At 38.7% G+C, this 20338-nt stretch overlaps 4 protein-coding genes and 1 long non-coding RNA gene across 7 annotated transcripts in view; 2 read left to right on the top strand and 3 right to left on the bottom strand.

Moving 5' to 3' along the window:
- LOC146466827 (E3 ubiquitin-protein ligase TRIM71-like) overlaps nt 1-20338 on the top strand; it is a 216952-nt gene that overhangs the window by 46368 nt on the left and 150246 nt on the right. The window contains exon 2 of one of the 3 annotated variants that reach the window (XM_085126783.1): nt 16262-16296. The exons of the other annotated variants lie outside the window; for them this stretch is intronic. The gene's annotated coding sequence lies outside the window, so the exon portion shown is untranslated. The remainder of the gene's footprint in view (nt 1-16261; nt 16297-20338) is intronic. 3 annotated transcript variants of the gene reach the window in all.
- The window catches only part of LOC146466843 (intraflagellar transport protein 22 homolog), an 82686-nt gene that overhangs the window by 41273 nt on the left and 21075 nt on the right, over nt 1-20338 (bottom strand). The gene's annotated exons all lie outside the window — the stretch shown is intronic.
- LOC146466847 (E3 ubiquitin-protein ligase TRIM56-like) lies at nt 4335-7267 on the top strand. The gene has a single exon (XM_085126787.1). It carries the CDS (start codon nt 4639-4641, stop codon nt 6685-6687), a length of 2049 nt encoding a protein of 682 aa, XP_084982913.1. The 5' UTR covers nt 4335-4638; the 3' UTR covers nt 6688-7267.
- LOC146466846 (uncharacterized) lies at nt 19145-19608 on the bottom strand. Its single transcript, XR_014867917.1, has 2 exons — nt 19491-19608; nt 19145-19452 (listed from the first exon to the last, which is right to left on the bottom strand). It is a non-coding gene; the product is annotated as an uncharacterized LOC146466846 (long non-coding RNA).
- The window catches only part of LOC146466840 (intraflagellar transport protein 22 homolog), a 56569-nt gene continuing 55856 nt past the window's right edge, over nt 19626-20338 (bottom strand). Inside the window, exon 8 of the mRNA XM_085126811.1 lies at nt 19626-19854. The gene's annotated coding sequence lies outside the window, so the exon portion shown is untranslated. The remainder of the gene's footprint in view (nt 19855-20338) is intronic.

Below are 20338 nucleotides of genomic sequence, written 5' to 3'. Positions count from 1 at the left end.
ACTGTCTACAATTGCCGGTCTTAAGGGTTAAGCGTAGTTATAATATATACTCAGCAAACACACTAAAAGACAATATTCCGTCCTCAACCCTTCGATTAGTTGTTCCTGGTTTTCGGTCTCTTATTAATTATTTAATTAATTAATTCCCTTTAATATTTAGTTGACTACATTCATATATTTTTGAACTAACCTGCCTAAATTAGCAGTTGTTACCTATGGTTGGCCCCATTGTAATCTGTCTGTTTTAGTTGTGATAAAGTTGTTGTAGTTGTTGTTGTTGTTTGGTCTCTGGTGGGAGTGTCTCTGACTTTTTCCCGGGTGAAATTTACTGATAAAAAAGCTTTAAAAGAACAAAGAGGCAAATCGGAGCCACAGTGCAGTAAAATATGACCAGAAAATAGGTCCAAATTGTCTTGTACAGTCCTGTTGTCTCAGCGAAGTGAATACAAAAAACTGCCCCGCTTATGCACGCAGTAACCATGGATACTGACTTGCGCACCAGAAATTCAAGCGCGGCGTTGAAGGTAGACCAGAAAGTGAAACCCACCACAGAATCTGTCACGCACTCTAGCGTTACTGTGTGATATCCATGTGTGACACGAGCAGCAGTTTGTAGGGGATGTGATGACGATGACCCACGTGGCCACTACGGAGCTCTCTTTGATGACACACGTACACAAAGGCCATCTGCCACTTTAACCCTGAAAATTCGCGTAATACGATTGGTTTGCACAGAAGCGAGTCGATTACGAAGGTGACAAAGCGCTCCGCTTAACAGAAACGGACGAAGATGGCGGAGAGTAGGTGTCGGTTAAACAAGCAAATAAATAAAAAAGTAACGCTCCACCAAGCTAGTTCAAAGAGCAGAACGCAGCAAGAGTTGAGCAAAGCTGTTACAAGAGGAGTTTTTCTTTCTTTGAACAATTTTAAAAATCTTATGAAAAACTACACTGACTGCCAAGTGATGGCGGCCGCTATGCTTGCTGGGATATTGTGAATTTCAGTCAAGGGAATGACGTCACAAAACGCCTCGCAATGATTGGCTTTTGATTCTCCTGGGTAGTTTATGATCGCCCCAAAAGAAAGCTTATTAAAACCGACTGAATGATCCAGGGGCCCGTTTCTCGAAACTCCCATTAACTTCCCGGGCGCGATAATATAACTCTTGAATAGTGCAGGGACCACTTGTACAAACAGCAGCAAAGTGTAGCCGGATCTTTGTGTAGATCACATCTCAACTTTTCATTTGTATCGTCTTTAAATACTGTAACCGTTTATTTCCATTTTACTTAGCTTTTTGCTGCCGCTGTTGAGGCCTCAAATGTAATAAATGTCCCTAAATGTAATAAAGGTCCTAAGTGTAATAACTTTCGGCCCTAAATGTAATAAAGGTCCTAAGTGTAATAACTTTCGGTCCTAAATGTAATAAAGGTCCTAAGTGTAATAACTTTCGGCCCTAAATGTAATAAAGGTCCTAAGTGTAAAAACTTTTGGCCTTAAATGTAATAAAGGCCATTGACTGAGTCCCATCACGGTTTGACCTCATGTTTTTGATGATTGAATTGTGATGGCGTCATCAGTCAGGCAAATGGCCAAAATTCCCCTTTGCTAATTTTCGCTTGAATTTATTTTTTCAATGTCTTATGGTAGCAGCATACAACTTAAAACGATCTTGCTTCATCGTGCTCAAATAATAGAAAGTTAACGCGAATTTTCGAAAAAATTGCGTTAATTTCCGCGTACCTTTGAAGCTTTTGTAAATAGTGATTTGTATCTAAACAGTCAAATTTTTAAGTTGAATTAGATTGTAGTGTTTGGAAGCTCATTTTGGCAGACTATTCTGTCACTCATTTATCAAAAATAGTACTGAAGCTTATATGGAAAATCTCTAATAAACTGTTTTAATAACTTCCTTACTTTGATTTTGTAGCAGGGATATTAGTTTTAGTGACTTCTCATGATCCGCCTAGATGCACGATTTTCCAGGCCTATAAAATTACATTCTCAAATTCCGCAAGCGATTTTTCTATGCCCTTGCGAACCCTGCTTTGAAGAAAAGTAGAGAAATGAAGTCAAAAACACTTTTTTGTATGTAAAACTTTTAGCCACAAACAGAAAGACTCGACAGAAACAATTAAAGACATACATAAAGCAGACTTCATCTCAAGCTAACAGGCTATTGAAGGCGGTTTATTGACAGTTTCGCCACTGTTCAAGCGCGGTACAGTTTACACTCGAGTTCCCGTGTGACATTTTTCGCATCCATTCGTTGTGGACTTAAAAAGATCACAAGGTGAAACATTTACAATAAAAAGGCCTAAGGTAAAATTTACTATTTCTGTCGTCACTGTTGGCCCCTGTAGAATAGGACCTGCAGATTAAAGTGGCATATGTGACACTTGACGTAAGGCTTCTATTTCAGTGGGTTCTGAGTATTCAAGGTAAAATGATACTATCAAGCTCCCGCAAAATCAAATATAATTGGGGAAAACATCGTTCGCGGTACCACTGTTTCAAAGACTTTAATGAGTTAGAGAGAACTGTAAGAAACTCAGCAAGTTTTCCAATTTTTAAGAAGTGTCTTTTTTCTGCTTTTTATAATTAAGTATTTGTTTTTAATCCTTGCAGTGTGTATGTTGTAATTATTTTTATATCTCGATTTTAGCTTAATTTTTTTTTATTTTAATTGTATCATATATATATCGATTTTAGCTTAAATTTTTTATATTTTAATTGCATCATATAATATACATCTAGTAATAGGACCTCTATGTAAACCACTCTTGTGATGGAGCATCCTATTAAAAGATTGTTATTATAATGTAATCGGGATCCCCTAGACACATTTTGGCCTTCTTGTTTTTGTATAATAAATCAAAATGCAGTTAAATCTTACATATTTATCACTGTGATTTCATGTGAAGCAGAACATATATTACATTCGAGAGCTTTATTACATTTAGGGCTGAAAGTTATTACACTTAGGACCTTTATTACATTTAGGACCGAAAGTTATTACACTTAGGACCTTTATTACATTTAGGGCCATTTATTACATTTGAGGCCTCAACACCCCTCAAGAAGGTTAGTATTGTCTAACCGAAATATTGGGCAATAAAATTATTTTAGCTTTCTGATCAGTCTTGCATTTAATTTTACGCGATAAGTATATATTTTAAACGTTTTTTCGCCGATTACACAGTGATTACAGACATGGTACTTGGCCAATGTTTTCATACAATTATAAGATTTAAAATTTAGCATTCAAAGCTAACAAAAACTGACCTCTGTTAGGAAACATTTATCACCAAAATCACTTATCGGGCCTGGTAAGTTACCGGGACTTTCGAGAATTAAAATGGGCCCCTGTTCTGTAAACGGATACGGCGTCTGTCAATGTCTATTCCTGTGGGCTTGCAATTTCCAAATTTACAGTTTTTAATTTTGTTCGCCGTTTAGCTTGACCCAATATTTTTGCGAGCGGCCTGGCGAACCAGTTCTCTAGGCAACAAAGTTTTCTTTACGTGAAGCTTCCGTCGAGTGAGAGATGAGAGTATTGCAGAAAAAATGAAGTGGTTTTTGAAAGTGTCTCATGGCGTACCTTTGGGAGGTTTCTTTTATACCAACCCTCCCCTCCCTCTTATAAAACAAAGCCTATGCAGGCTACCCCATTCTACTGAATGTTTTTGTTTGAAATCTAAACCAGACGTCTAAAATCACAGCGAAAATATGCGTTATATGGAAGGAGCACACAGAATCTTTATCTGATTTCTCAGAAAACATCGACAAAACAAAGCGCTTTTGTTTACAATACACCCGTGTAGTAATAACAAAACTTTTGAATAACAAAATAGAAATGAACTGTTGTCAGTTTCTTTTCAACAAGAAACTGCCGTGTCGTCCTTTGCCGTCGTGTTAGTGTTACATGCAGTAAAACTATTTATTGGTAATGGTTTCTGTACATGAGACGAAAACAAAAGTCTCTGATGAGGGTCGGGGGGAATGTAAGCAGGAAAGAGAGGGGAGGGGGGGGGGCATTTTATTTGCACCCTACTCCCCACCGAAAGGCCTCTTTACAGGTTAGCTTGCTTGAGTGTTTAGAAAAACCATCGACTTGTGTTGAGGCTAGTCTTCTTCAAAAACGACTTTCTTAGGCGATAGGTTGTTTTGCTTTCAAGATGCTGGATTTTATTAGCGTTTTGACAGCGTGATATGGGAAATCAAAACCGGTTTTCTTAGTGAATTTAAAATCTTGCTTTAATACATTCGCGTTAAAGCCTAAAGAAAGTCAGCTTTGAAACTTTCAGAGCTCGCGGTGATGAAAACTCTCACCAGGAGATAAAGCACAGAAAATTAAACCTCTTAAGCATTCCCCTAAGGCAATCGATTGTAAAAACATCTTGACAGCTTCTTGCTTTCTTAGGTCCATTTACAGCAATTCCCAGAAATTCAGGATATTTTTGAAACCATTGTTAATAGACTTTAATGAACGTCAAAACCTTCGAACTAACGGTCTGTCATTGGTCAGTACCGTGTTACAAATTTGATAAGAACTAATATCCCGTCCTAGGACAAAACTTCATTGTTCTCCAAACTACATCATTTTGAATTCCAAACCTTACCTACGCGTCCTTCATCATGGATACAAAGACTTTGCTCGATAATCTTCATGATGAAGTATCCTGTTCGGTGTGTATGTGCCCCTTTACCGAGCCAAAACAGCTCCCTTGCTTGCACAGCTTCTGCCTTAAATGTCTGAACGGGATTTATCGAATGAGTCCACGTAAAGAAGTCATATCATGTTCAGAATGTCGCAAGGAAATTAGGATCCCGGGAAGTGGAAATCCCAGCGAGTTTCATACTAACTTCCGAATAAACAGCCTCCTGGATGTGTTGGCCATTAAAGAGTGCAACACAACTGGCGCGAAATGTGGAAACTGCGACAAGAGAAGCGCCAACTGTTTCTACTGTTTCCAGTGCTGTGCTTTCTGGTGTGAAGACTGCATCACGGGACATAATATAATCCGAGAAAATAAAGAACATCGAGTGTTGGCGATAAAAGACTTCCAAGATCGGGACATTGAAGACGTACTAAAGCGACCAGCGTTTTGCCAGATTAAACGTCACCAACACGAAGCGCTGGAGATCTTTTGCAAACAATGTAAAGTTGCCATTTGCAACGCTTGTGCTTTGACAGAGCACCAAGGTCACGCCAAGATGCTTCTTGAAGATGGAGCAAATGAGCACAGGCTACGAATGGAGTCTCTGATTTACTCGCTCATCAAGAAAGCAGAGGAAAAGAGAAATGAAATCGGTGAACTCGACCAAAGCAGCATTGATGTTCAGGTGCAAGTAGCTGACGTAAAAAGCAAAGTGCAGGCGACTACAGATCAGATGATGGCAATCATAGAGGCGAGGAAGCAGGACATTTTTGGCGCAGTTGAAAACCAAGCGAAAGAATCGCTCGAGTGTTTCGCGCTGAGAAAAGGCGAAGCTGAAAATCAACTTCATATCATTGAATCAGCCATCGAGGAAACCCGAAAACTTTTGAGACGAAGCTCAAGCGCTGAAATCCTGGGATTTAATGAAACATTTGACACAATCCTTCAGGAACAAGGAGCCCAAGGTAAAAGTGACTTTGAACGCATCCCTCGGTTTAGTTTCACTGAAAACACAAAACTTGTTAACATGTTAAACACTAAAGGGGTCGGTTCATTAAAAACTGTCTTTAACAAAATTAAGGCGCTGCAATCACGTGCAAATGGAAGAGAAAATGGTCAAGCCATTTCTGGGTTTGAAGAAAAACCTTCCCCGGGCAGTTTTTGTGAGGTTCAGATCCAAACCAGGGGGTTCAGACCTGTGCTATCTTTTGGACACTTCGGTGAGTCTGTTGGAAAGCTTAATGGGCCATGTGGTGTGGCTGTGAATAATCGAAATGAAATTGCAGTAGCTGAGGGTGGTAACCACAGGGTATCCGTATTCAGCAGTGACGGTACCAATTTAAGATCGTTTGGTAGGGAGGGACGTAATCAGAGTGAATTTAACTGCCCTACAGGGATAAGGTTTGATAACGATGGTAACATTATAGTGGCGGACTGTGATAACAACAGGGTCCAAGTATTCAGTGGGAATGGTGAGTTTCTTACCAAGTTTGGTGAGAAAGGAAACGTTGATCACCAGCTTGTTCAGATTCCTGAAGGTTTATCTTTTACTAGCAACGGTGATATTATTGTTGCTGATGTAGGTAACAAATTAATTAAGATATTTTCCCCTCGTGGACAGTTCAAACGTAAATTTGGCGGACAAGGCTCTTTGTCCTCTCCCTCTCACTGTATCCAGACGGAGCAATATTTTATAGTCTCAGACGGCGATGAACACTGTATTAAAGTGTTTGATCTGGAGGGAAATTTTGTGTTTAAATTCGGTAAGGAGGGGAACAAGGAGGGCGAGTTCAATGGGCCTGGTTACTTGTCGATTAACAGAGACGGACATCTGATGGTTTGTGATCTAGGAAATCACAGGGTTCAGTTGTTCGAGTTGAGCGGAAATTTTGTAACAACGTTTGGAACAAAAGGAAGCCAGATAGGAGAGTTTGATTTGCCAATATCTACAGCAAATCTTAGTGATGGAAGGATAGTTGTGTCTGACTTTGGGAACAACCGAATCCAAATATTCGAGCTGATTTGATATCTCACCTGTGATATAATATTGATAAAATACTCATTGTTGATTCTGAAATCTGTTTTTTTTGTATAAAAAGACGGTTTTAAGTGTTTGTTTTTGTTGGGCAACAGATTCTGTAAATAAAATTGCTGTGGAGTTTCCAAATCTATAATATGTTATGACCTTTATTGTATTCTACTGTATCTACATTATATATTCATACTGTATTACGAAACAGTTATATTTTTTGTTGTCACGTAGATTTTGTTAATGGAATGTTTTTTAAGAGCTCAAAAGGCCAAGATTATTCCTTAAATTTATTGTATCTTATATTACTGTTTAAACAGCTGAATCCTGTTAAACAGGCGGCTTAAGAAAATTAGCACATTGTAGGGTGAAGCTAGTGCTTGTAAATAAATCTGTTCTACAATATATTTTCAAGTGATTTCACTCTTTTGAATGTTTTTAGCATGTCAGTGTAATGAAATTAATATTACAAGGGATAGAATGTTTTGTGACATAAGTAAATTTATATTTTCTTGCAAGTAGATTTGTAAAATACCATGAGGTGAGGTGTAAATAAATGGTAACTTTTGTTTTTAAATTGTGACGTGTAATTATGTTTTGATGACGGTCAGTTCGGAGTGGGAATGAAACTTTTAGTTCTGCATTTGGACTTCAATATTCATTTGAGATAAAAGAAGAAGGCATAACGAAAATAAGAAGATAAGCAAAAAAATTATCAGCCAGTAATCACTAATTGATTCCTATCATGAATTACATAATATAGTATTCCTAATCGTGTCCTTCTAGCAAAATTAACCAAGCACGAGAGAGCCAAATTGAACATTTATCGCTAAATCCTCTTTAAAATTACCGTTACTACTTCATGGAAAACTGGAGAAAATGGGGGACCGTTCATTTTTATGGGATAGGAGGGGGGTTGGTGGGATTTGGAGGAGTGTCATTTGGAAATGGTATGACCCCCCTGTCAGACAATTTTACTCAAAGACTCTCTCCCCCCCCCCCTCTAAAGCAATTTTTCAATTTTTGGGGGGATGCCCCCCTCTTCTCTACGAAAAAAGTTATACCTGGTATTTTATACTGTAAGAAGTTAAAAGTAAAATAAGAGTGTTCAATCCTCTCGATAAGTACAAATGTGGAAACAGATTTATCGTTGAATCATTCGAGAAGGATCACCTAATAGGGGTAACTGATGAGGTCCGCTGTAGGACCGAAACTCGAGTCCTCCCTGAGAATAAACTTCAGACACTTGCCAAAGAAATCAGAGCAGCATCCTTTAGACGGTTGCCGATTGTCCTAGATTTTAAAAATATTTGTTGGATTCGAGAGAAAACACAAAACAATGGAGGTACATGCCAGCTCCAAGAACGCAATACCTCAAGTGTTGAGGTCACAAGGCAAGGGAGCTAAAAACAACTGCAAGAAGTCATAGCTCTTGAAACTGAGAGACAACGATGAACAGCTTTGTAAAGACGTGGACCTATAAACATCGGATCCCATGTCTAAGTTATATAAAACATTTATTTATAGTGTTACCTGAAATCTTGCAGTTAACTTGAGCCGATAAACCGAAACTAACGCCACAGAGCTAGCATACACAATGGCATAAAGAAATTAATTCAAACGGCAGCAAATGATAAGAAAATCTCCATTCAGTCAATTTGAGTATTTTCCTTCATGATCAAGATCAAAATGACAACACCATTCGGCAGAGAGATCTCACCCGTGACATTTTGAACAAAAAAGGAAAAACCTCTCGTAAACATATTCTTGAGAACACTATCCAGAGGTGTAAGGTACATGTATTAACCAGCGGGAGTCGTGTTTGGCCTGTCACCTTTTAAAAACAAATGTTGTTAAGGAGTTTTATTGTAACATGTACTTTGAAACTGGTTTAGAAAATAGATCTTCGTAATTTGTGAATAAAGCAGGGGAATTTGTCATCAATTTGTCAAAATTTCAGTTCACTTCTCTATCTCAGAATTTTGCCCGACCCCGACCCCCCTTTTCCTTCAAGTTTTTTGGGTAGTCTCCCTCAAAAGTCATTTTTTTTCGCATGGCCCACCCCCAAATCCCACCAGCTCTCTCTCTCCCACAAAAAAAATGAACGGTCCCTAGCGCAGTAAAGCGATCTTGGACATTCATTCTTAGGAAAGTAGTCCAATTTTTGCATTTTCGAATATTTTTCTGGGATCCTATTAAGGAGTCTAGCATCATTGTCCCGGCATGTCAATAGCTGTAATCCAAGTTTACCCCTCAGGCGTGAAAGAAGCCAAGATGTTCATACAAAATGTTTTGTTATTCAATATAAATCTCGCTATTTTACGTGTTACACAATGCTCTCTCATTCATCTCATTCAATAATCCTAGTAAAACTAAATGTTATCACTACTGTACAGTTTCAGGAGGGTGCAGTTGGTAGCGTGCGAGTAAGTTACTTAGGCGGGGTTAAGGAACAAGAAGGCGAGCTTGCTCATAGGCGTAGCAATAACTAGTGAATGCATTTCTCTTTTCAGGTAAATTCAAACAACGGGAACACAATTTTGAAAAGTGCTTGTTGAACTGAAAGTTGACATGTCTGAAATCGAACAGAAAAAGTTACCATTTCCATTATATTTGACGTTAGATCCCCGGGGAGGAGACGGGTTACTCAAGAAAGTTTTATACGAGGAGGCTCCGCTCCGAGGTCCAAACCCTTACCCTTTTATATATCATTTTTACACAGAACTGAGTATTGACTGTAAACCACATAATAACTGGGCAACACATTGTTAACATAAAAGTCGACGGTACGTCACGTGACCCATGTATTTCCTGTCTTTTAGCGAGTAAGGATGAAGACAGAGTAAATTATCGTCCAATATCTCTGTTGAGTGTACTAAGTAAGGTCCTGGAATCTTGTATTACTGATTCAATAGTAGAACATGTCCATTGGAAATAATCAGCTTGTTACTGATATCAATGCGCGCCTACCGAAACTATTAGTCTCGACAGAGTTTTTATTATTACACTTAACTGTAACATTTCTTACAGGAAAAACCATACCTTCTATTGGAAATGGTACTCCTTTCATACCTACAAGAGGAACACTCAGCTTTTTTTTTTTTGTTCGGTACGGTTCGAGATATTTTGAAAGCCGCACCCCTTTAAATACCTAAATGACAGTTTTCCAACCTTTTTCTATACTTCGGCTCGTGAAATCCCTACCATGTACGCCAAGTGCGCAGAACCGAGTACTGACTGTAATCCACAATAACTGGGCAACACGTCGTTAACAGAAGATGGTACGTCACGTGACTCATGTATTTCCTGTCGTCAGTTAACGAGTATGATGAGAAAGCAGAGTAAATTATCGCCCAATATCTCTGTTGAGTGTACCAAGTAAGGTCCTGGAATCTTGTATTACTGATTCAATGTAAGAATAGGTCCATTGGAAATAATCATCTTAATGTTACTAATATCAATGAGTCTATACCGAAACTGGGTCTCGACTTTATTATTACACTTAACTGTAACATGGAGACAAGCTGTCGATGCGAAACTTGTTGTCGGTGTGGGTTTCATAGATTTCCAGAAAGGTTTTGACAGCGTGTCACATAAGATACTTAAATCCAAAAGATAAATCAGAAGAATCAGTGGCAATTTGCTAGCGTGGCTGACAGACTATCTAACAGAAAGAAAGTAATACACGGTAGCCAACGGTGTGGCGTCTTATATTGCCAAAGAAGCGATTTTACTCAATGCTATTACCTCAGAATCAACTTATATGTACACAGATGATACCACAATTTATTGTGCAAGGAGCTGTATGGATGAGGCTACACGGCTCTACTTAACAAAGCGATAGGAAAGCTCGTTTTATGGTGCAGATATAACTCACTAGTTCCCCACTCCAAGAACTGCGAAGCCATGATAACCGAACTACTGGTCCTCGGCGCATTGGTACTCGGTCAACGTACAATAAAGTGGGTCTCCCATTCAAGACTTTTAGGCGTGACAGGCGACAAGAAACTCATTTGGACTCGACAAAAGAAATCAAGAAGGGATTCGCAAATAAGCTTAACCTGGTAAAACGCAGCCGTTTTATACCTCGTAACATGCTTTAGGAAAATTATCTTGCCGTCAGCTAAATGCGCAATACCAGTTTGGGGTGAATGTACAAACAGCGAAAGTTGAATTCGTCGTTTGAGTGACTGAATTGCATTGTTGAAAAAATTATTATTAATATGCCGTGTTTTGGTCTGTAAAAGCTCTTTGTATTGTTTAGTTGCAATGTTGAAGCATTTGAAAATATAACATGGGGACAAGGTAAGAATTATTTAGTCGATATGTAGACAGGAATATCAACTGAACATAGCGCCGGGATGAACTCAAGTTTTCATCCGGAAAATTCTACTATATATAATTGCGGATGACACGTAACTTGATGGCCTTTTTTTTTTCAATTTAAATATTTAAGCAAAAGCTTCGGCTAGATTCCAGAGAGTAGACTCGACTGAATGTAGATTGAAAATCATTTTAAAATAGCTGTCGAAGCCGATGCGTTTGATAAAATAACACAGAGTCTTCTTCAATTTTTAACATTGATTAAATGACCACCTGTGGTTTCTGTTTATCAAGCATGGAAAAAAAGCGCCTGAGTCATTACTTTTCCAAGTAAAAATCAAACTTAATTAAACTTAACAGTGTTTATCAAACTCGATCATGTTTTACGATCCGCTGCTGGATGAAAAAACGTAAGAGGCTTACTAAGGTATACGAAGTCATGTACAACAAATACTTGTGCCTGATTCCAGAACGTGCCGTTTGAACCAAGAGTTTAGATCAAGCGTTATCCCAATCATAATTTATATATTATTCATCAAAGACCTCCACTGTATTAAGAATAAACCTTTGTCAATTGTTGTTCCTCATTTTACATCCCATATTTCCAAAGAGATCAGTTTTCCGTTACTTACAAGTCGCACCAGTGTAAGGTTTCGAGAAATAAGCCACCATTTTCTCAAACGGCTGGATGAAAAAACGTAAGAAGCTTACTAAGGTATATGAAGTCATGTACAACAAATACTTGGGCCTGTTTCCAGAACGTGCAGTTTGAATCAAGAGTTAAGATCAAGCGTCATCCCAATCATAATTTATATATTATTCATCAAAGGCATTCACTGTATTAAGAATAAACCTTTGTCAATTGTTGTACCCTTATTTTACATCCCATGTTTCCAAAGAGATAAATTTCCGGTACTTAATTACAAGTCGCACCAATGTAAGGTTTCGAGAAATAAGAGACCATTTTCTCAAACTCTCTGATCGGAAAAACCTTCGGTTCTCAAAAATTCCCACTTCAAGCTCGAGCTCTCCTTGACACCTGCACAATTCCTAGAATTCAAGGACACGGAACTGTGCTATGTTTTACAGAACGCGGCGAGGCTGTTGGAAAGTTAAGTGGACCATGGGGAGCGGCAGTGAATAATCAAATTAAATTACACTAACTGAGTGGGGTAGCCAAAGGGTATCGGTATTCAGTAGTGACGGTACCCACTTAGGATTGTTTGGTAGACAGGGACGTAATCAGGGTGAATTTGAGCGTCCTACGGGGATAACGTTTGATAACAATGGCAACATTATAATGGCGGACTGTAATAAAAAAAAGGATCCAGGTGTTCAGTGCCATATGGCGAGTTTCTTAGCAAGTTTGGTGAGAAAAGAAGCCTTGATCACCAGCTCCACAATCCTCAAGGTTTATCTGTCACCAGTAAGGGTGATATTATTGTTGCTGATGCAGATCAGAAATCAATACCTGTAAAGATATTTTCCCCTCTTTGGTAGTTCAAACGTAAATTTGGCGGACAAGGCTCGTTGTCCGCCCTTTTGATAATTAAGTATGTTTGAAATGACTTCCGTAAACAAGGAATTTCTTGGAAATGCCCTTTTCTCTCGTATATTAATTAAATCATTTTTTAAACTGAACTCATGATGGTTAGTAGTTTCTTTTAATTCGACATATTGTTTTAATCATTATGGGTGTAACACCCTTGAACTAAGGTGGCTTTAAGAGAAATTAAGTTTTGTTGCACAATCTCCGTATTGTTTTTACAAGAGCAATATATGGAATAGCGCAGTACCTTAGGTCTGTCCCTTCTCTACATTTAATGCTGGAAAGTTTGTCAATAACTATAGTTTTCACTCTGCAAAAATTTTCTTTACAATTTTTATATTCAGTCGTCATCTCGCTTTAATTCGACCAGATCAAAACCAGAACTAAGTAAGGATGTAAACAAAAAGTCATTTCGTTGGAGCTGACGTTGAAAACAAAAGTATGTTAATGACTGAACTGCGCAAGCGTACTTCGCTTGACAGGTGTTTAATGATGGATGATAGGCATTTCCTTCTCTTGTCAGGTGAACAAACATTTTAAGTGAGAGTAAGAGATTGTTGAGAAGATGAACAGTAAAGAATGAAGAACGGCCACAAAAAAGAGTGTTGTAGTGGCTCTCTTCATCCAAGAAGTCCTCTAACAAAATAACACAAAGAGTCCTCTTCAATTTTCAACGTTGATTATATGACCACTTGTGGTTTCTGTTACTCATGGAAAAAAAAAGCGTAATTATTTTTCCAAGTAAAAATCAAACTCGGTTAGTACTCAACCTAAGAGCAAGGTTAACGTTCTTTGTGTTTTACCATCCGCTGCTGGATGAAAAAACGTAAAAAGCTTACAAAGGTGTAGTTATATACTTGCGACTGTTCCCAGAACGTGTAGTTTGAACCAAGAGGGAAGATCAAGCGTTATCCCATTCATAATTTATATATTATTCATCAAAGACCTCCTCTGTATTAAGAATAAGCCTGAGTCAAGTATTGTACCTCATTTTTATCTCACGTCTCCAAAGACATAACAGTTTTAGTCACCATTACTTACAAATCGCACAAGTGTAAGGTTTCGAGAAATTAGCCAACATTTTCTCAAACTATTTGATCGTTGAACCTTCTGTACTCAAAAATTCCCACTTCAAGCTCGAGCTCTCCTTGACACCTGCACAATTCCTAGAATTCCTGGAAACATTTGGAATTATTCTAAGAAGCCAATAAGGCCAAAACATACAAAAACAGCTTTGTGAGTGGTTGATATAAAGTGTTAAGAGATAAAATATGCACACAAAAGAACGTTCAGAAAGAAAAAAGTCTTGTTACCGCTCAGCGCCATTGAGGCTAAACCTTCCACTTTTTCCTCTGCTATCAATGGAGATAACGACTTTGCTTGATAATCTTCATCAAGAACTTTCTTGCTCAGTGTGTAAGCAAACTTTTGCAGCTACAGAACCAAAACAGCTGCCTTGCTTGCACAGCTTCTGTCTTGAATGTCTGAACGGGATTCATCGAAACAGTCCACGCCAAGATGTCATATCATGTCCAGAATGTCGAAAGGAAATGCGGATCCCAGGAAGTGGAAATCCCAGCGAGTTTCCCACCGATTTCAGAATAAACAGTCTCCTGGATGTGTTGGCCATTAAAGAGTGCAACACAACTGGCGTGAAATGTGGAAACTGCGACAAGAGAGGCGCCAACTGTTTCTACTGTTTCCAGTGCTCTGGGTTCTGGTGTGAAGAGTGCATCTCGCCACACAACTTAATCCGAGCAAATAAAGAACATCGAGTGCTGGCGATAAAGGATTTTCAAGATCAGGACATTGAAGACGTGCTAAACTGACCAGCGTTTTGCCAGATTAAACGGCACGAAAACGAAACTCTCAAATTCTTCTGCAAGGACTGTAAAGTCGCCATTTGCAATTCTTGTGTTGTAACACTCCACGAAGGTCACGCCAAAGTGCTTCTGGAAGATGGCGCGTATGAACACAAGCTGAGGATGGAGTCTCTGATTAAATCGCTTAACAAGAAAGCAGAGGAAAAGAGAAATGAAATCAGCGAACTCGATCAAAGGAGCATTGATGTTCATGTTCAAGTAGCTGACGTAAAAAGCAAAGTGCAGACGTCTGCAGATCAGATGATGGCAATCATTGAAGAGAGAAAGCGGGACATTTTTGGCGCAATTGATAATCAAGCAAAAGAATCGCTCCAGTGTTTCGCGTTGAGAAAAGATGAAGTTGAAAATCAACTTCAAATCATTGAATCAGCCGTCGAGAAAACAAGACAATTTCTGAGACGAAGTTCCAGCGCTGAGATTCTGGGTTTTGATGAAACATTTGATACAATTCTTTCCGAGCAAGGTAAAAGTGACGTTGAACACTTCCTTCGTTTTAGTTTTAATGAAAATAGAAAACTTGTTAGCATGTTAAACACTGATGGGATCGGTTCTGTAAAAACTGTTTTTGACAAAACTAAAGGACATCAATCAAGCGCAAAATATTTTAAAGAAGATAGTATAGAATTTGCCATGTTTGCAGAAGAACATGTTTGTGGCAGTCCTTTTAAGGTTCAGGTCCAAACCAGGCAGTTCAGACCTGTGCTATCTTTTGGAGAAGTAGGCGAGTCTGTTGGAACGCTTAATTTCCCATGTGGGGTGGCAGTGAATAATCGAAATGAAATAGCAGTAACTGAGTTAAATAACAACAGAATATCGGTATTCAGTAGTGACGGTACCCACTTAAGATCGTTTGGTAGACAGGGACGTAATTAGGGTGAGTTTATCTGCCCTTCAGGGATAGCTTTTGATAACAATGGCAATATTATAGTGGCGGACTATGGCAACAACAGGGTCCAGGTGTTCAGTGGGAGTGGTGAGTTTCTTATCAAGTTTGGTGAGAAAGGAAACCTTGATCACCAGCTGCAGAATCCTCTAGGATTATCTGTCACCAGCAACGGTGATATTATTGTTGCTGATAAAGGTAGCAAATTAATTAAGATATTTTCCCTTCGTGGGCAGTTCAAACGTAAATTTGGCGGACAAGGCATTTTGTCCCTTCCCCATCACTGTATCCAGGCGGAGCCATATTTTATAGTCTCAGACTGGAGTGAACACTGTATCAAAGTGTTTGATCTGGAGGGAAATTTTGTGTTTAAATTCGGTAAGGAGGGGAGCAAGGAGGGTGAGTTCAATCATCCTACTTACTTGTCGATTAACAGAGATGAACATGTGATGGTTTGTGATTCAGAGAATCATAGGATTCAGGTGTTCGAGCTGAGCGGAAAGCTTGTAGCAAAGTTTGGAACAGAAGGCAGTGGGAAAGGAGAGTTTGAATGTCCATTGTCTACAGCAAATCTAAGGGATGGAGGGATAGTTGTGTCTGACTTCGAGGCCCACCGAATCCAGATATTTGAGCTCATTTGATATCTCACCTGTGAAACAAGATCTCTAAAATATCCATTGTCGATTCAGAAATTTCTGTATTTTTGTATAAAGACGACTTTGTAGCGTTTCGTAGAGGTCAGTAGCAGGTTACATCTCAAGTGATGTCTTTTATTTTATTGTTTTTCTTTGGCAACAAAGATTTTGTAAACGAATGTGCTGTGAAGCAGTTGAAAACTAATATGCTATATGGCATTTATCGCATTCTAGTAATCTACATTATATATTGTTTAATATTGTAGTACCAAATAGTTATGTGTTTTGCTTGTAACAGGTTTTGTTAATAAAATGATTTTAGGGGCTTAAAAGGCCAAGATTATTCCTTAAATTTATTACTCGGGCCGTAAGGCAGGCCGAGTTAAGGTTTCGGTAGCATTATCAAATTCTTTTTTCTTTTTGGGGTCGCAATGGGCCGAGAGATAAGATTTCAGGCCACGAGTTATTGTTCTCGGTCTTGTTTTTTGTACTCGGCTGGTACGAGTTACGTTTTCTGTCGTGTTATAAAATTCTTTAAATTCTCGGTCGCGCTCTTTGTTTTCGGGCCGTGAGGAGTGTTTACAATATGCGAGCCAGACGTGCGAGGCATGAACAAAACATGCGAGGCATGAACAACCCCAACATAAACTGCTAACCGTTTAGTAACCGGGGAGCTATTTAAGCTAACCTAAGTGCTATTTAGGCTAACTGGAGTGCTCGTTAGGCTAACCGGAGTGTTTTTTTAGGCTAACCTGAGTGCCTCAAGGTTAGTTTTGTTTAACCGAAAATTTGGCAACTAAATCAGTCTATGACCTCGCGGACCAAGATAGGTAAAGATGTCTCACGTTTACTATAGAAAAACAATCAATGTAGAAACGGTTTCTGTCTTCAAATGAAAGGTGAATAACAAATGCTTTCCCCTGAATTTCATTTAAAAATATAAACAGCGAAACATTGAAAAACATAGGATATAAACGTACGCCTGATGCGTAACGTTACTCTAGATCCGGGGGGGGGGGGGGGTACTCAACAGATGCTTGGGTAGGGCGGTGTTCAAGACCCTGACCATGTTTAAGACACAATTCTCCGATTCCCCTATCCCGTTTAAGACAGAATTCAAAATTTTCAGGCTCTGAAACCACCCTGAAAACCATACCCTATCGGGCCGCACATCCCCGTTAAGGTCACATAAGGGAGTACCCCCCGGGTCTAGATCATACCGAAAATTACGATCCGTCAATGACCCGGGGTCACATACACATTAGGACCGTACAAATGGTTTCTATCTCTAAACTAAGTGAGAACGTAAGGATTAAGGCCCGGAGATTATAAAAAGCATTCGTATGATAAATGTCGTTTTCCCCTGTATTTCATTCTGACTGCAAGAAATGCAATTCTATCTGGTGGTTACTTATTGCCTCACTATATATATCTCTGTATCTATCTATTTGGTACTCCTGCAAGCAAGCTCTCTTGGGGGTGGGGGGCGGGAGGGGGAAAGAGGATCGATGGGCGATGCTGGAGGTTATCACTGTTAAAAGATTGTAGGCTTTACGCACCACACAGTCAAATATGGCCCGGGTATAAGCTGGAAACAGCTTCTTGTTGTATCTTATATTACTGTTTAAGTAAGCACTTGAATCCTGTTAAACAGGCGGCCTAAGAAAATTAGCACATTGTAGGGTGAAGCTAGTACTTGTAAATAAATCTGTGCTACAATATATTTTCAAGTGATTTCACTCTTTTGAATGTTTTTAGTATGTCAGTGTAATGAAGTTAACATTACAAGGGACAGAATGTTTTGTGACATAAGTAAATTAATATTTAATAGCAAGTAGATTTGTAATATACCATGAAGTGAGGTGTAAATAAATGGTAACTTTTGTTTTTAAATGTGTGTGACGTATAATTATGTTTGATGATGGTCAGTTTGGAGTGGGAATGAAACTTTTATTTCTGCATTTGGACTTCATTTTTTTGAGGAGAGGAACGAAAATAAGAAAAAGTAAAAAACAGTGACCTTGGACATTCTTACTAAAGTAGTTCAAATTTTTACATTTTCTAATATTTTCTGGGAGGCTATTAAAGAGTCTAGCATTATTGTCCTGGCATGTCAATAGCTGTAATCCAAGTTTACCCTTCAGGCGTGAAAGAAGCCAGGATGATCCAACAAAATGTTTTGTTATTCAAAATAAATCTCACCATTTTTTTTGGTGCTACACAATGCTCACTCATTTAATAATCCTAGTAAAACTAAATGGTATCAATACTGTGCAGTTTCAAGAGGGTGCAGTCAGTAGCGTGCGAGTAAGCTTACCTAGGCGGGATTGGGGAACAAGAAGGCGAGCTTGCTTGTAGGCCTAGCAATTATTAGCTAATGGGTTTCCCTTTTAAAATTAAAAAAACGGGCACACATTTTCAATAATTGGTGGTCGAATTTGAAGTAGACAATTTTCATTAAATGTTAGACTAACATTGACTTTATAAAAAACGAATTCCCTGAATTCCCTGCCCACCCATCTCAGAGGTAGACAAATACCCGGCTAATGGGACGAACAGTGAAGAAAAATGCCTCATCAATACCCAGATAGGGGGGTTGGGTTGCCACTGCTGGTATTGACTGATGTATAACCCTTCGGTTCTTTTTTCCATCGGATATCCATATTCAAATGTGGAAACATCACCAAAACTAACAAACAAAAGGCCAGAAAAGACTTTGCGTCTACAATACCGTCCACCGCGGCTCCATCATACATGAAAGGAGTATCAGAGGGTATTTGCAGTACCCTCTATACTCGAGTTCATAGCCACTAGTTTATTAGCCTTAAGCTGAAGTTTTTCGCTTTTATACAATCAATTTGACCAGGTTAGTCTGTCTTGCTTTTGTTTCTCTTTGTTCTCATTTTTATTTGTTTGCTATTGATTCTTGCTAATGTGATGTATCATATATGACAGAGAGTGGGACAGAACATTATTTTGTCATTAAACATTGCAACACCACGCAAAGATATGATAAAAACTTACAGTAAAAGTTAATCAAACTGGCCCTGCCTCATCTCCTCTCCTTCCCATCTTCCCTTGCGCCCCCACTATTTCCGCCACCATTTTTAATTCATTTTCTTGGTGCGGACGACTGGGGACGAGGCAGAAAGTGACATATTGATTTGAAATCATACAGATAACAGAATAATTTCCTTTTAATTATTGATAACTTGAAAAATAATATGGTTTACTAAATTACACTAAATTTGACTAATTTTATTAAGCGACCTGTAATTAAAAAGTTTTAACTGCTTAGTGCAATGTAATTAAATCAGATTAAAGGAAAACCTTTCCCCTCCTCACATTTCTTTTTTAGTTTGGCCAGACTTTCCCCTCTTCACATTTCTTTTTTAGTTTGGACAAACTTTCCCCTCTTCACTTTTCCGTTTTAGCTTGGACAAACTTTCCCCTCTTCACATTTCTTTTTCAGTTTGGACAAACTTTCACCTCGTCACAATTTCTTTTTTAGTTTGGACAAACTTTACCCTCCTAAAATTCCTCTTTTAGTTTGGACCTGTGGGTTTGACACTTGAACCAAGGGGAGGGGGAGTCTGGCGGCAGACATCTGACTCTTGCATAAAATAAAGGGAGGAGGGTTGGGGGAGGATGCGGTGATGTGAAACTTTGAAGAGAACTTATAACTACTGCCTGGTCAGCTTAGAGGTGAGGCATAACACTGCTGTTTCTAGACCGGTGTAGTAGTCCAGCTGCAGTTTGAAGCCTGGACAGAGAGGGTCTTAAAACAACTTACTGGTCAGATTAAGCTGGCTTTGCCTCACCTAAGATGAGTGCATTGTTGGGCCCAGAATGCCTTGTGCCTTGTGAGCTTTTATCTTAGGGAACAACTCCCTCCAATAATTTAAAGTTTTGTGACAAACCATATCACCACAAGTTTAAAAGTCATGGTATAATTTAAAAAAAAAAATGACATATAACGCAACTATTACCGGGAAACACCCTAATACTAAACAGTAAATAGTAATTTATAATAATAGTATTGAGAAAGGAAAACTGTGATAAACAGTATGTTTTAATCATTTATCCTCTCATATATACAAAACAAAATTGTACATAAATAGTTTGTCTAACTGATTAATTTAAGCCACTTATCCATTGCTGTATTCAAAGGACCAAACATATGTGCAATGTACTGATTTTACAGGAAAGTAGGTGGGGTGGGGAGGAACCCCCATCACTAAGCTAAACAGAGACAGGTCTTGAAAGAAGGTAGGCTGTATCAAGGACAATTAGGATAGAGAATGGTAAAGACTGAACATACTTTGTCCCATATGATATAGTCATGACAACGCTTACAAAGTGGGTCATCGTTTAG

Source organism: Pavona decussata, unplaced genomic scaffold (assembly GCF_977016875.1).
Source record: "Pavona decussata unplaced genomic scaffold, jaPavDecu1.1 SCAFFOLD_140, whole genome shotgun sequence".
Lineage (NCBI taxonomy): Eukaryota > Metazoa > Cnidaria > Anthozoa > Scleractinia > Agariciidae > Pavona > Pavona decussata.
Note: the sequence above shows the minus strand (reverse complement) of the source record. Positions and strands in the feature narration are given on the sequence as shown.